At 31.1% G+C, this 15,618-nt stretch overlaps 2 protein-coding genes and 1 long non-coding RNA gene across 4 annotated transcripts; 2 read left to right on the top strand and 1 right to left on the bottom strand.

Moving 5' to 3' along the window:
- Window positions 1–1,190: 1,190 nt before the first annotated feature.
- On the top strand, window positions 1,191–2,137 carry LOC106767208 (22.7 kDa class IV heat shock protein). Its single transcript, XM_014652052.2, has one exon. It carries the CDS (start codon window positions 1,380–1,382, stop codon window positions 1,938–1,940), a length of 561 nt encoding a protein of 186 aa, XP_014507538.1. The 5' UTR covers window positions 1,191–1,379; the 3' UTR covers window positions 1,941–2,137.
- A 5,595-nt stretch (window positions 2,138–7,732) lies between these two features.
- On the bottom strand, window positions 7,733–8,600 carry LOC106766563 (kunitz-type trypsin inhibitor-like 2 protein). The gene is made up of 2 exons (XM_014651286.2): window positions 8,250–8,600; window positions 7,733–8,172 (listed from the first exon to the last, which is right to left on the bottom strand). Exons 1-2 carry the CDS (start codon window positions 8,539–8,541, stop codon window positions 7,847–7,849), a joined length of 618 nt encoding a protein of 205 aa, XP_014506772.1. The 5' UTR covers window positions 8,542–8,600; the 3' UTR covers window positions 7,733–7,846.
- Window positions 8,601–9,578: 978 nt separating this feature from the next.
- On the top strand, window positions 9,579–15,267 carry LOC106769231. 2 transcript variants are annotated; one of them, XR_001376314.2, is made up of 8 exons: window positions 9,579–9,694; window positions 10,017–10,065; window positions 11,166–11,300; window positions 12,441–12,518; window positions 12,631–12,729; window positions 14,744–14,819; window positions 15,014–15,104; window positions 15,184–15,267. It is a non-coding gene; the product is annotated as an uncharacterized LOC106769231 (long non-coding RNA). The 2 variants fall into 2 exon arrangements; XR_002669003.1 differs by having other exon boundaries at window positions 14,744–15,104.
- Window positions 15,268–15,618: the final 351 nt, after the last annotated feature.

Genomic DNA, 15,618 nt, shown 5'->3' with positions numbered 1-15,618 from the left:
ACTTTTTCTTTAATATTAGTTGAGAAACACATTTAACAAAATTTGATTAAAAGGATTAAATTCACACAAAGATAAGAGACTAAATCAGTCTAAAATTAAAAAAAAAAAACCTAATTTTAATTTTCATTAAAAGTTAAAAGAACAAAAACATATTTAATCTTAAAAAAAAGTAGAAACCAATTTAGAAATCGATAAAAGAACAAAAACATATTTAATCTAAAAAAAAAAGAGTAAAAACCAATTTAGAAATCGATTCGACGAGAATCGAGTTCTGAAATAAAAAGTGGATTATAAGCCTAACTCAATTCCACAAAATCGACTTATATGACCTTATCTCTAATGGATATGAGACTTCCAATATTCCGAATAGTCACTCAACCAATGTTAACGAAAAAAATGTTAACGAAAAAAAGGTTAGATTTCAGCTCTCGAGAAACCAAATTATGACCTATAATAAATAAAAAGGAAAATGATATTTTGACACCATTTTTTGACACCATTTTGGCACTGCACACGTGTCAAAATGTGATTGAACGATTTCAAATTAAAAAAAAAAACTTTGGTTTTTCTCTTCCAAATATACCCTTGTCTCAACTTTTTTAATTTGAAATCGTCCAATCACATTTTGACACGTGTACAGTGTCAAAATGGTGTCAAAAAATGGTGTTAAAATTTTATTTTCCAAATAAAAAATACAAAACTAGGAGAAATTAGATTCCTCAGAAACCAAGTTCCGACTGGTATCTCGACTGATGTTATTGAAGAAGAGTGTAAACATTCGACTCTTAGGGACCGAATTCTGACTTGTAATATAAAAAATATATACAAAACCAAGTTAGAATCATTACAATAAAAACAAGTACTATTGATGACTAAAAATTTGTTGAAAACGTACAAAATTTGAATCTTAATTACTTCGTATAAGAAATATATATATATATATATATATAATTCTGTACTAAAATTTCTTCTATTACCATAAAATTAAAAATGTCTTTAGTCCGACCAAACTATCATTTCGTGACAGTGAAAGAGAGGTTTGTTGTTTAACAAAAAGAAACCACTGGAACACTTTGGAACATTCTTGCACCTCTTTCACTTCCAGAACCCTCTTTTCCTCTTCCAATTATCAAAAACTAGAACCTTCTTCTTTTCTCTACATTATACTATGACACTTCGATTTCACCATTGATGTTTCAAGAACAACGTTAACCCTTTGCCACACTCTCTCTCCCTGTATATATAGAACCAACATCTACCTTATATCTTCAACCAGTTTCAAAACAAACTTCAGATATAGCCAAAATCAAACACACAATCCGTTTCTCTGAATTCTCCAATTCATCTGTGAGCACCCATTCTCACATTTCAAAACACAAATGAGAAACTCAGTGCTAGTGCCACTGATCTTGCTTGTTCTTGCTGGTTTTCCATCCAAGGCAAAAGGGTATCTGCAACCATTAACAGATCGTCCTGGTGCACTCTGGGCTGACATATGGTCTGATCGTTTCCTTGATCCATATCGTGTGTTGGAGCAAATCCCATTTGGGGTTGGCAAAGATCAGGCATCCATGGCTGTGTCACCTGCGCGAGTAGATTGGAAGGAGACACCAGAGGGACATGTTATAATGATCGACGTGCCAGGGTTGAAGAAAGATGAGATAAAGATAGAAATTGAGGGTAATAGAGTGCTGAGAGTGAGTGGAGAAAGGAAGAAGGAGGAGGAGAAGGAAGGGGATCACTGGCATAGAGTGGAGAGATCTTATGGAAAATTTTGGAGGCAGTTCAAGGTACCAGAGAATGTGGATTTTGATTCTCTCAAGGCTAAGTTAGAGAATGGAGTGCTTACTCTCACCATGGCCAAGTTGTCACCTGATAAGATCAAAGTTTCAAGGGTGGTTAGCATTGCAGAGGATGATCAAGGGAAACAGGATCTTTGAATTGCAGATAAATGGTAATAGCTATGTATACTGTTATGAAATTCTTCTGTGTTAGAAAATGATTCATCAAAAAGGGTTGGATTGTGTGGATAAAACATGTTCTACTGTACTAAGGTCTTTTTGTTGTGATCATGTAACAAGTTACTGGTCTTGTTTGATTTACTTACTTGATCTTATTTTCTGGTCCCTCTCTTAAATTTTTAGCCTTTTATATTATGAAATAAGGTTGTTATAATTTTTTTTTTTTTAGTTTTGCATATTTTCCATTGCACTAGTTTCAGCTTTTAAATTATAGTGATGAATAGATTGTTCTTTTTCATAACTTAGAGGGTAGTTATACTCAATGCTATAATATATATGTCACCTTTTGTTTTCTGTATAACAATCTTTACTGCAATAACAAAATTTACTAAACTCGTTTTTCTAATATGCTGTGAATAATTATGGAAGTGTAAGATATATATATATATATATATATATATATATATATATATATATATATATATATATATATTCTAGTATGTTTTACAGCTAAATTAATATAAATAACTATATTGAATGAGGTTAGTTTTGTGTCCAAATGGGAGACGTATTTGCTTAAAGATCTACATCCTTGTGTTCAATAAGCCTTTATGGTGATAGCCATCCCAAGATACATCCTCTCATTGCTAACTTTCATAAATAAACAAAACATGTAGACATTATGATCTGAAAGAAGCTTCGACAATAGTTATTGCATCTTGTATTATAATGAAAAAAAAAATTCAAATCATGGAATCAATTTATTAGTAATTCAAATTTACATAAATATATATTTGAATTAATTTATTTCAAAATAAATTTATCATTTAATTAGTTTTAGATTAAATAATTTTTTAATTTTGAACAACTAAAAGTGCATATGAACCAAGAAAGTTTATAACCAAGTTAATCCAAACATGCACCAAGAAAGTTTATAACCAAGTTAATCCAAACTAACTAAAAAAAAAGTAAAGTAAAATCAATTTAGACTAAAGGTTAATCAAGAATTGATATGAACCAAACATTGAGTTAAGTCGACTCAGAATAAAAGTTTAATCAAATCAGTTTAATTATGTTAAATCTAGTTAGTCCTAAATAGACTAAACCTATTTAGTTGGAATTAAAGATTAAATCGAATTAGTTTGAATCAAAAGTGAAAAATGAAATTTTGTGTTAAAGGTTAACATATGTTGATCTAGATTTTGAGACGATTCAGATCAAAAGTCAAGCTATTGAAGGTTAAAAGAATAAAGTCAAGTTAAATTGGTCTGAAGATTGGGCAAATCATTCTGATTCTAAAGATAAAGTCAATGTAAGTAGTTCAAAGTCAAAGGTTGAGCCAAAATGATCAAAGTCAAAAAGTCAAAGTGAGTTTTCCCGAGCCTTAGGATTAGTGGAGTCAGTTTAAGCTGAAGATTGAGTTGAATTTGTCAAAACTAAATGTTGAGCCGAGTAGGTCCAAACAAAAATTCAAGATGGGCATTCTTATGCTAAGGTCAATACAAGTTAGCTCAAGTAAAAGGTTGAGTTAATTTAACTCAAACCAAAAACAAGAGAAAGGTCGAGTTAAGTAGCTCGAGTCAGAGAATGAAGTAGAGTAAAGTCATCTTAAGCCTGGGTCAAGCCAACTCAGTTGGATCAAAGGTCAATTTAAGTTAATTCATTTCAAAGGTTGAACCGAGTCAACAAGAGTCTAAACAAGTTGAGTCAACCCTCGCTTAAATTAAGTTGAGTTGGCTCAATCCTATGTCAAACAAAGTCATCGCAGGCCAAGTCGAGTCAAGTTAATATAAGTTTTAGATCGAGTTGAGTTGGTTTGAGCTTAAGTTGGCTCTATATTTTAGTAAGTTTTAGCCAAGGTTGATATAACACAATTCAGACCCAAGTCAAGCCTATTAAATCAAATTCAAGTCAAAACGAATCATTTTGAATTTAGTTAGGTCAAGTTGACTCAAAACAAAGGTCAAGTCGAAAGTCCATTCGATTCATATTTAAGTTGACTCAAAACACCGCTTTTCCCCACAACTCGCGTGGCACTTCCTTCTCCTTTAGCAGACACCTGGCCATATTTATTATGGTCATGTTTATTCGTTCCGCTAAGCCATTGTGTTCAGGTGTGTAAGGTGCGATCACCTCGTGAGCTATTCCACATTCTTGAAAAAAGATTTCGAAGTAAAATGAGGTGGTCCTGAGAGCTTTAACTTGCCTTCCTGTCTCTCTTTCTACATGTTCTTTGAATCTTTTGAGTGTCTTAAGAGCTTCACTCTTCTTCTTTATGAGATATACCCATGTCATTCGGCTGAACTCATCAACGAAAGTGATAAAGTACCTGTTTCCCGCCAGCATTGGTACCTCTAGTGGCCCACATATGTCTGAATGAATTGCCTCAAGACGTCTTTAGACCTCATCTCCAATTGTGCTTGAAATGATTTTTTGGTTTACTTCCCAACAATGCAGGATTCACATGATTTCTCTGATATGATAATACCTGGTAAACCAGAAACCATTGTCTTTTTGCTCAGTTGCTGTAAGTTTCAAAAATTTAGATGCCCGAACCTAAGATGCCATTTCCAGTTCTCATCTTCTTTCACAGTGGGCAAGCAACGCAGGTTCTCAACCATATCCATGTAAACCTGAAAAGTACGATTTTAAGAGATCTTGCTTCTCAAGATCAATTTCTTACTTCTGCCAAATACTTTCGCTTGACCATTGTTGCCCATAATCACCGTGAAGCCTTTTTCCACAATCTGACCAAGACTCAGCAAATTACACTTCATCTCTAGCACAAGAAAAACGTTTTCTACTGTTTCATGCAACCCATCCTTTTCCAATTCCTTCAACTCTTAACGTGTTGTTGTTTGCAACTCTAACCTTGCTTTTCTTTGATTAATCTAAGTTGATAAACCATTCTCTATTATAAGTCATGTGGTTTGAGCACCCTAAGTATAGATACCACGATTTGTTCAAAGACACAGAGCTCTCGGAAGAGATTGTAACCATGAGAATTAGAGGTTATGAATCAGACTCTTCTCTCGTAAGATGAGCCTCCTTGTTCTGATCTTTCTTATTCTGTTTACCTTTGTTTGAATAACACTCATAAGAAAAATGTCCCGTTTTGTGACACGTGAAACATTATATGTTTCTTCTATCTTTCATCTTATAATTCTTGTTGAAACGAACTTTTCTCTCTGATGAATCAATTCTTTCTTCTTGCTCATCACTATTATCGTTCTTCCATCTTCTTTGTGCAACATGTTTACATCTCCAAGTCTTAAACTTTTTTCTGTCACCTCTGACATGCTGAGCCTTCAACGCCTGTTCATCATGTTTGACGGGATCTCTATCTAGAAGCCTCATCTTGTAAGCCTCCAAGGAGCTTTGAAGCTCTTCGGTCTTTAACTTCTCAAGATCTTTGAATTCTTCGTTTGCAACAACAATAAAGTCGAACTGCCGAGGTAATGACCTCATTATCTTCTCCATTATCAATAAGTCACTGAACTTTTCTCCGCTACCTTTTATTTGATTTGTAAGAGTCAAGATTCTATTGAAATAATCACTGACCTGTCATTGTCCTCCATTTGCAGCAGCCCGTATTGTCTCCTCAGCGTTTGGAGCTTTACTTTCTTGATCTTTTCTCCTTCGGCATGGCAACACACCAAGATATTCCACATTTCTCTTGTTGTAGCCGCATTTTGGATCTTCTCAAAATGCGTATCGTCCACGCAATTATGGATAATTAGCAAGGTTTTATCATCTTTCTTTCTAAGCACCTCCTTTTGATCCTCTGTGCCATGGAAATCAGTTGCAGGCTCCACTGTTTCTACCACACTGCTGACATCTTGAACGCGGAACAAGACTCGCATCTATGTGCTCCACCTACTCTAGTTCTTTTTTGTGAGAATTGGGAGATTTGTCGTAGAGAAATCAACCATGATCCACCTTCTTTCTGCTCAAGAACAATCTTTCTTCTAATCACGTTTGGCCAGCCACATTGTACCCAGACGCACGAAAAACTTAGGCCCTTCCTTAACCAAGGCTACCTGATAACACTAATAGAACGTAGAAGAATTATGCAGAAAGAGGCAGAAGAACACATAGGGAAAGAATGTGAGAAAAGAGATGAAAGTAAAATTGTGTCCACTCGTTTATTAAAATCAGTGAAGCATAGTTTTTATACAGAAGGAAAGATACAGTAATGAAGAATAATGAAAATAACTAACTAAGTCAAAATATAAAGGCTTTGAATTATATATGTCTAATATGAGTAACTACTAAACCCATGTCAAGAGATTATCTCACAACAACCATGAAAATTCCAATGTTTATTGCCATTGATATGACCGCCACTAAGAATTTTGCCGGCGTTCAACCTCCATTGCAAGACCTGAAAGAGAAAAAAAATAAGACTAGAACGTACAATTTTGACAAGGATGTAGGTGTAGTAGTGGCTTTCGTGCATGACTGATATGGTGAAGTGAGTTTGTTCATGGAGATCAATGGTTCGAAAGAATTTAAGGTTTCATAATTAAGGACTTGTTGTAGATTTGATGGAGGCACAATTCAAGTGACAAACATGGTGGCTGAAAGCATGAAGACATTGTGTATATGTTGGAAAGAGAGGAAGGCAGCTTGAGTTGTTGGAGGCACAATAACTAATGGTAGTGGTTAAGGTTTCCGATGTGTTAGGAGGTTGAAGATGATAATGTGACAACATTAACACCAAATCTGAACTGGTCACATAAGTAAAAATTGAACAATTCATTCAAACACTACTAATGTCTTTTGTTACAATTTAGACAACATCATAAAAAATAATCAAATTGAACATTAATTATCAAAATCCATATTGAACATCCAAAGGTTAAAAAAATTCTAATCTATTTAACCAAAAAAAGGACAAGTTGACCCTTAGCTCATTCAATAATAAAACAAATTACATTCCCTAACTTGTACTATATTAACATAACAATCGATACTTGACCCTTTTTTAACGAAATAATAACATATTTAACTAAAACATTTGACCGATTTTATAACCTGAATTTTATAAACATCTAAAGATGATGAAAATGAATTTGATCAAACGGTAAATATTAAGTTATCAAAATTTTAACTATCAAATAAATTTATATCTAAATTATATTTTTACTTTTAAAATAAAAAAAATTAAATTAAAACATATACTTATAGACAACATTTATAAAGTTTTGAAATGCCAAAAAAAAAAAGTTTCACTAATATCCTAATATGGTTTCAAATACTTTTATTTGAGAATACTTTTGTTTTAAGATGATATGTTGCTTAAACAAATATTACACTTCATAATTTAATACAATAATATTTCATTTTTATTTTTATATTTTAGTATAAATGATTAATATATAGATCATGATATTTTAATAACTTTTTAAAAACAATGTTATCATTTTATTGTTTCATATATTTGAAGTGAATCAATATAAATAATTATAAAACCATTTATCAAAAGAAATTGTTAAAGATATATTTTGGCTTATATAAACGTTTGGATCATGTTCTCTGTCTCCACCTTCGAGTTTCTTTCATCACTTCCATGCTCGTGTAAGGTCTATCTCATCTCCATTGTTTTTTCTTCTGTGTTGTGCTGTAGTCGTTAGTTGTGGATTCCATTGTCAATGTAGTTGTGATATTAATATGGATAATTATTGTTTTTGAAAGAATGTTAGAGTTAGAATTTTAAAGCAAATATTTTTGTTTGGATAAGTTTAAAAGAAACGAAAAAGATAAAGAAGTAACAGAAGAAATTATAGTAATTAATATCTCATTTATTCACTATTAAGTAATGCAAATCACAAGAGAAAGAGCATATGATAATTGCATTAACTTAACATGTGGAGATATTTGATTCAAACTACAGACTTAATAACCTTATTATCTTCAAAATCATCTACAAGAGCCCGTACGAACACAATCTCGAACGGTTCTGCCGCATTCGTAGTCAAGCGTCTTCCGCTCTCACCGTTCTCTGCATCAAATCTTCCAATATCGTAACAAGTCCTACTGTTGCAGGACATAAGCTTGTACCCAGCTCTGTGTTTTTGAATCTGAAATGTGCTATCAGGACCATCAATTACCACACAAAACCTGTAGATTTCTGGGTCATACAACAGCCCCCATTTGCCCGATTTTGCACACTCTGGCTTATTTACGAACTTGATATCCAGGGTGGTACCTATAGCATATGAAAACAGTAATAGAACACTAGAGTTTTTAAGAAAATAATTAAATTCAAAATGTATTGATGAGTACCTATGCGGATTATAGAGGTGTTTCCAGCAGGTATGGTGAATTTGACAGATCTACCATTGTTGACTTCTGATTTATCTTGCAAGACAGTAAGAGGACACTCTGAGTGGCCAGTTTTGGCAAGTTTCAATCCACCACCTTCTGGGCCAGTGATTACTGGTAAGATGTAGTAATTACGATATACTTCAAGAGGGTTCAGCGATACGTCCAGAACTCGCTCAGGAGCACCATCTGAGAGGAAAGCAAGGAGGGGAAGGAGGAAGGAGACAACAACAACAACCTGCTTTGGCTTCATGTTTTTTTTTTTTAGTCGAAGGTATTCTTTGATATCTTCTGCCTCTGTTTCGATCACCTGGTTTCGGTTCTTTATATAGAAATAAGATGCACAATGGATGATGATATTCTCATATCTTTTTTTAATAATTTTTTGACAACATGCATCGTTATTATGTTTGAATTTATATTTAAAAAAATATTTGAAACAGATTAATCACCTATACTTTGTCTGTTAAAGAACTTTTTTTCTTATACTTATTCACGTAGTGTCTGATAATCTAAGTATTTGTAAGATAATTATCGTCAATTTTATTTATACTTTTTATTCTATAATGTTATTCAAGCCAAATTAATTCAAGTTCAACCATTATAGATAAATAAAAACAAAAGTCTTGGGGCAATTAAATGAATGCAAGTACAATGATTGCATAAGGATGAAACTCGGCCGAGTAATTTTGATATAGTTTTTTTAATAAGCAACATTATTAAAAAAAAACACCCATGTACAATGTAGTATGATTTTACAAATATCTATTTATTAATTTATTAAAAAAATCAATAATTTGATTCTATTCATATCTATTTATTAATTTACTTATATACAAATATTTCAAAAAGTTCTTAGTAAGAAATATATATAGTGAATTTGTAACTAGCATGGAAGCATATAATACGGAAAAAAGTAAGTTCATTATAATTATTAAAAAATGTCAAAAAAAAAACATATTTCATATTATTAGTGAAATATTAGTAGGGAAAATATCATCAAATTTTAATGTAATTTTGGTTTAGTATTCATAACAAAGTGTTAAAAGATAAATGTCTCATTTTATATACATAAAATAAATAAATATATATATATATATATATATAAATATATATATATATATATATATATATATATATATATATATATATATTATGACAATACAATATTTTCTCTACATTTAAAAATGACAACAGGTAAGATCAAATACGGATAATGTTTACACAATCTTATCCGTAAAAGAAAAATAATCAATCCGTACTTGATGTTATCTACATGTGTATTCTTTTAAAAAAAATATCTACGAGTATTTTAAAATTTTGGGTCTCAATATGTAGTTTTGTATAAATGTTCTTCTTCTCTCTTCACCTTCGAGTTTCTTTCATCACTTCCATGCTCGTGTAAGGTATTTTTCTGTGCATCTCATCTCCATTGTTTTTTTCTTCTGTGTTGTGAATTTTGTTTTGCTACAGTCGTTAGTTTTGGATTCCATTGTTAATGTACTTGTGATATGATATAGAATTTTAAACCAAATATTTTTGTTTGGATAATTTTGAAAGAAATGAAAGAGAGAAATATCTATCAGAAGAAACTACGGTCATTAATATCTCTTTTATTCACTCAGATAATGCACATCACAAGAGAAAATGCATATGATAATTGCATTAACTCAACATGTTGAGATATTGGATTCAAACTACTAACTGCAAGTTTTAAAATAATTACAGAAATATCAAGTTATGTCACTTTCGTATGAGGTGGAGAGAAGTCGTGCAGGTACCACTAGTGTAATGTAATTTTTTTAATATTAATGTGAATTAAAATAGGATTGTGTTGAATTAAGATATATTATAACTTTTGTTTTAATTTTAATTAAATTGTGTTAGTTTCATATAATTTTAATTTATTATGACATAAACCGAAAGTGTATTGAATTTTTTTAAAATTTTAATTAAATTTGTTTATCTTGACATAATTTTATTTTAACAAATTAAAATGTGTTAAATTATTACCATCTTTTAATTGTAAAATCGTATAAAGCTGACCTAATTTTTTATACTATTTTAATGTTTTTGTTCGATATGATGCTATGTAGCACCACGTTTTTTTAATTAAGAAAAGATATGATATAGTTAGGTATGGAGAGTTCAGTTTAAGGAGAGAAAGGCGAAAAAAAAGAAGAAGAAAGAGCTAAAAATGGCAAGATAGACAGCAATAAATGTATAAGGATGTTAAGAATCAACCTAGCAAAGGTGTGTTATTGGAGGGTACGAAAAATACAGTGGTGTTAAAGAGACTGACAAAACATTTATAACATTTGGGTAAAACGTTTTAATAATTTTGAGAGCGGCAGTTTTTTATTTTTTATTTTTAATTTAACAAATGAATCTTCGTTATTTCTTTGAATTAGATTAAAAGTAATAAAGTATAGTAATAAAAATATATTATAGGTTAAATAATTTCTAACATCCTTTGCCTCAAATAAGTTTTCGTATTCTAAATAGTTTCAATTAGGTCCTTTATTATGTAAAATTGAACCAACTTAGTCCTCGCTGTTAAATTGGATGGATGACGTTAAAAAATGTTGTGGGTGGCAAGATGACATTATCAACTTTTACTGACGTGACAGAGTTTGGTGTGTTGAGTTGAATTTGTTTTATTTACATATTTAAAAAACTTGAATGAAATAATTGAAAACGCAAGGTTTAAATAAAAAACATTAAATAATGAAAACACAACGTTTAAGGGATTGAAAATTGATTAGCAGAAAGGGGTTTTTCATTTCATTGTTCATTGGGTGCGATATTGGGGATTTTTGGGAAAATAGGGTTTTATCGAGGTGACAAATTGTTGAGTGGGTGTGAAAAATTGTATAGGTAGTGACAAAGTAGGTTTCATGTGAAGATTTTGGAGTGATCCAGCGGAGCTAAATTGGTGGAATCAGTAAACTCTTGGGGGTGAATCACATGGAAGGCAGTGGCGAAAGTGTTCAAGGTGAATCACGTGTTCAGGTTAGTTAATGCGCTTTTCATTGAATTGTTTGATGATTTTGTACTTTTATGGTTGTCCCACAATGTTGCATGGTCTATCCTGTTTTGTTTTTTTTTTATTGCAATGTGGTCCTCCAATATTAAAGTGTAGTTGGATTGTCTTTTTCAATGGGATATGGTTTACATATATTCTTAATAATTTTTGTTGTTGTCGTTTTCAGCTTACTTTATAGGTTAAATATAAGTTTCTTTTGTACGTCATGGAGGAAAATTTCCAAGTTGTTTTCCACCATGGTGGAAAGTTCATAAATGAAGGAAAACTTAACTATGAGGGGGAGAGTACAACTTTGTCGTTTGAACCAGACATGTGGAGTTATTTCCTTGTAGTGAGTGTAGTCAAAGGGCTAGGTTATGATGGGTTTAAGGAGTTGTGGTACTGCATAGGTGGTGGTTCTATATTAGAAAATAGGTTGGAGCCTTTGTTGGATGACATAGGAGCCATGCACGTGATTACCTTAGCTAGGCTTAATGGTGAAAGTTAAAGTTGAAGAGAATGAGGGTGAATCCATTTTAAAAAGTTTTTATACTTGTCTGAAGGCCTGCAAGGATAGTTTTATGTCCTGCAGGCCAATTATTGGGTTGGATGGTGCCTCTTTGAAAGGAAAATATGGTAGTGAATTGTTAACTACTGTTAGTAGAGACGTAAATGACCAAATGTTACCTCTTGTGTAGGTCGTGGTGAAAGTAGAGAACAAGCACTAGTGGAAAAATAACATACTATGACGACCTATTATGACGGACGAAAATCATCCATTATAATAGGTTGATCGGTGGTAGAATCGTAATAAAAGTTAGATATATTATGACGTGCTTTTGTACATCAGTTATAATATAAAACATGGTGACAAACTTGCAAATAAGTTTAAAATATATTATTACATAGTTATAGATATCAGTCATAATAAAAAATGCGGTGACAAACTTGTAAATAATTTCAAAACCTACTATGACCGAGTTTTAGAAATCAGTCATAACATATCTCTCTCAGATTTTTTTCATTTCATGCTCAGTCTCACTGTCTCACTTTCGTTCACTCTTCCCTAATTTCTCTTCCTCTCCTCTCTTCTTCACTCTCACGTGATACATTTTTCGTTCGCGTAGGCTCACGACGTTTCTCTGTCTCCATCATTGAGGGTTGTCGCTGCCTCTTCATCATCTCGTTGAACTACAGTTCAAGCAGTAAGCATCTTTCACCCTCAACTGTTAGGGTTTCTTCGTATCTTTTCTCACCTTTTAACCGATTATTTTTCCTTTTGCTTCATTTTTCACTTATTGAAATTGGTATCCTCAGTGTTTATTTCGGTCAAGCAGTGATTGGACCCTCTCTGGACCCACTTCAAAGAAAGCTCCATAGGAGTGAAGGTAGGAGCTAACCTAGGTTCTTTGGAAGGTTAGTATTATTACTTACGCTTTGATCTTGACTTGAACCAAGTTACTATTGTCTAGTTCAGTAACTTTAATAAATTAAAATATAATTAAAAAAATCTGAAAAATAGTATTGTTCCGAGACATTGTTTTTCCTCTTTTCAACTTTGTTGACAGATCCACGTTTCTTATTTTCTTAAACAAGAGATTTAAGAAATAGAAAGAGAGAATTTCATTCAAAATGCTAATGATATAAATTTGCTCTTATTTTGGTATCAAACTTTCTTACTTCCATTGTGTTGTGCATCATCTGATTGATCAAATTCATTGTTGGTTTGTAATTCTACCTTCAAAAACAATGCTCATAACATGATTGTTACAATGTCTGAACCATGTTTGTATTAGTATACCAAAAACACACAAGTTATTAAATAATTCAGTTAAATAACTAAAAGCATTTCATTGGCTGTATTTAATGCTCTTTAACCAGTACCCTCATGGCACTTGTTAGCATGACCCACTCTTTCAACTACTACGTATATCAATCTTAATTCACTGAATAATGAAATGTTCACTATGCAATTTCCTTTTTTTATCATTATTTACAATGACTGTGCAGTGAATATCCTTTTTTTCTCATATAACATTGGTGATTTTACAATTTGAGGTAATATAAAACCGTGTAATAATTTTTGTTATACAATGAAGTTGTGGTTTCTATATATATATTGGCTGATTGTTATGAAACCTTTCTGACATGATGGAATTAATATCCCTGTGGGATTGACTTATCTGGATGGTGCATAGTTAGAGATATCTGACATCCCTTTGAATTCTTTGCTTAAATTTAAGTATCTTTTCTCATAACAATGATTTGATTCTAGTCTTTAAGCATTTCATTCTTCAAAATACAGATTAAAAAACCTAAATTGGTTGAAGAACAAGCAACATACAAAACCAGCAAAAGTATCTTAATATCAGATAAGAAAAATAATCAGCATATGTCTTATCTGTCTCAATTTCATCTCAATTTCATTTCATTTTCTTCTTATCTGTCTTGGTTGGACCACTTTTACTAACACTATGTTCTGTCTGATCCATGTGAGTATTCTCATGGACGAATTTAAGGGAGCATCACTCATTTACATCAGTGGATGGGTGAATATCATAGTTCCAGCAGCTCAGAGGAACAAGATATCATAGTTTTCCAATACAACTACATTAAATACCTATTCTAACAACTACTATATTAAATACCTATTCTGACAACTGCCTATATTCCAGTACGTGCATTATTACATATTATTAAGTGATGTCTTATGGTGGAAGTTCATCCATCATTATTAATACTAGAAAGAATGAATAAATAAACAGCATCAAATCTCATTTATATTCTGTAGAATTGAAATAAATTTAAAATTTATTTTTTAATATAATATCAAAATCAAGTTAAAATTTATCGATTTGTTTGTTTGATATATTATTTTATCTTTTATTGAATTACTTATTATTATTCTTATTTAGTTTTACGTAATATATATAGAGAGAGAAAGAATATTCGAAAAGTAATTTGAACATCTTATGTTTCTTTCCTTCCGATTTGAGGTTTGAGAATTTCATAAAGTAAAAATACCCTCTCTCAGGCTTCAAAATATATTCTATTTGGGTAAAACGAAATATGATATGCAAACCGAAATTATAAAATCTGTATGAGAATCTTCTGCATATTAAGTCATAATTTATTTATTAAATTATTTTGAAAATTAAATTCTCATAAAATTTTATGATTGTTTTGAATATTATATCATTTTTCAAATTTCATAACTTACCGTTCCTTGCATAAGAAAGCTAGCATATTATACATCAAAAATATATTAGAAGAATAAGTTTTTCTTTCTATTTTGATTCCTTCTTATATTATTATTATAATTATTATTATTATTATTATTATTATTATTATTATTATTATTATTATTATTATTATTATTATGATATGATGATGATGATGATGATGTAATGGATGTCTATCTTTTGTATAGGTCTTTGGAAGCTCATTGAAGGTTGCAGGGTGTTCCATCTATTTCTAGGAAGAAGATGCAAATAATCACACCTAATGTAAGAGAAATTGACCTTTATTTTGTGTTTTGTGATTGCTATTTTTATGAGGAATTGGTTGTGTTGTTGGTTTTGAGAAATTTGGTTTAGGAAAATTGATCAAAGCTACATGGTGCAAAGGTTAGCTAGAGTATAATATGATATTTTGTGTCCTTGGTTTCAACGAGTCTTGATTATTTGTATTTAATTTGCAGTGTTGACGTCAATTGGGCAACTATGAGCGTGGATATTATGTAATAAAACACATACATACCATTATTTGTACAAACTGAATCATGGAATAAGGTATTAAAAAACTAACTAAATACGTATCTAACTATTCATTACAATACAATATTGTTTAACTCTATTGTTTTATTTGTAGATCTTTAATGATTCATCTCCGGTAGACATTGAAGACATTAGAAGGAACCGGGCTTCTTTTATTATAAGTGTTAGTAGAAACTTGGCTACAATTCTATAGTGTATGATATAATATTCGAATTTAATATATAGTTTCATGTATAAATGATGTACTAAATATTATTAGACAATTTAATGTTTGAAATGAATTCTATTTTGTTAGTTCCGTTGAATTCATTTGAAATTATATTGATTATAAATTGATTGGATGAGATGATAATACAGGAACATGATTATAATTTCATTGGATGTCAATTGTAATAATCAATTTTTTTTAGAAAAACATATATTATGACGTACTAAACAATGTACATCATAATACGCTGGTTTCTAAAAAGCACATATTATAATGTATCAACAAATCTACGTCTCTTTCGCGCATATTATGACTGATTTC

Source organism: Vigna radiata, chromosome 1, assembly GCF_000741045.1.
Source record: "Vigna radiata var. radiata cultivar VC1973A chromosome 1, Vradiata_ver6, whole genome shotgun sequence".
Lineage (NCBI taxonomy): Eukaryota > Viridiplantae > Streptophyta > Magnoliopsida > Fabales > Fabaceae > Vigna > Vigna radiata.
The sequence above is the reverse complement of the archived record's forward strand: the minus strand, read 5'-3'. Positions and strand labels throughout refer to the sequence as shown.

Bases quoted from the DNA above. Each gene is read 5' to 3' on its own strand.
- LOC106767208 (XM_014652052.2), top strand. From the start codon at position 1,380: ATGAGAAACTCAGTGCTAGTGCCACTGATCTTGCTTGTTCTTGCTGGT.
- LOC106766563 (XM_014651286.2), bottom strand. From the start codon at position 8,541: ATGAAGCCAAAGCAGGTTGTTGTTGTTGTCTCCTTCCTCCTTCCCCTC. The intron at 8,173-8,249 runs GTACTCATCAAT...CATATGCTATAG, and splicing joins CACCTCTATAATCCGCATAG to GTACCACCCTGGATATCAAG.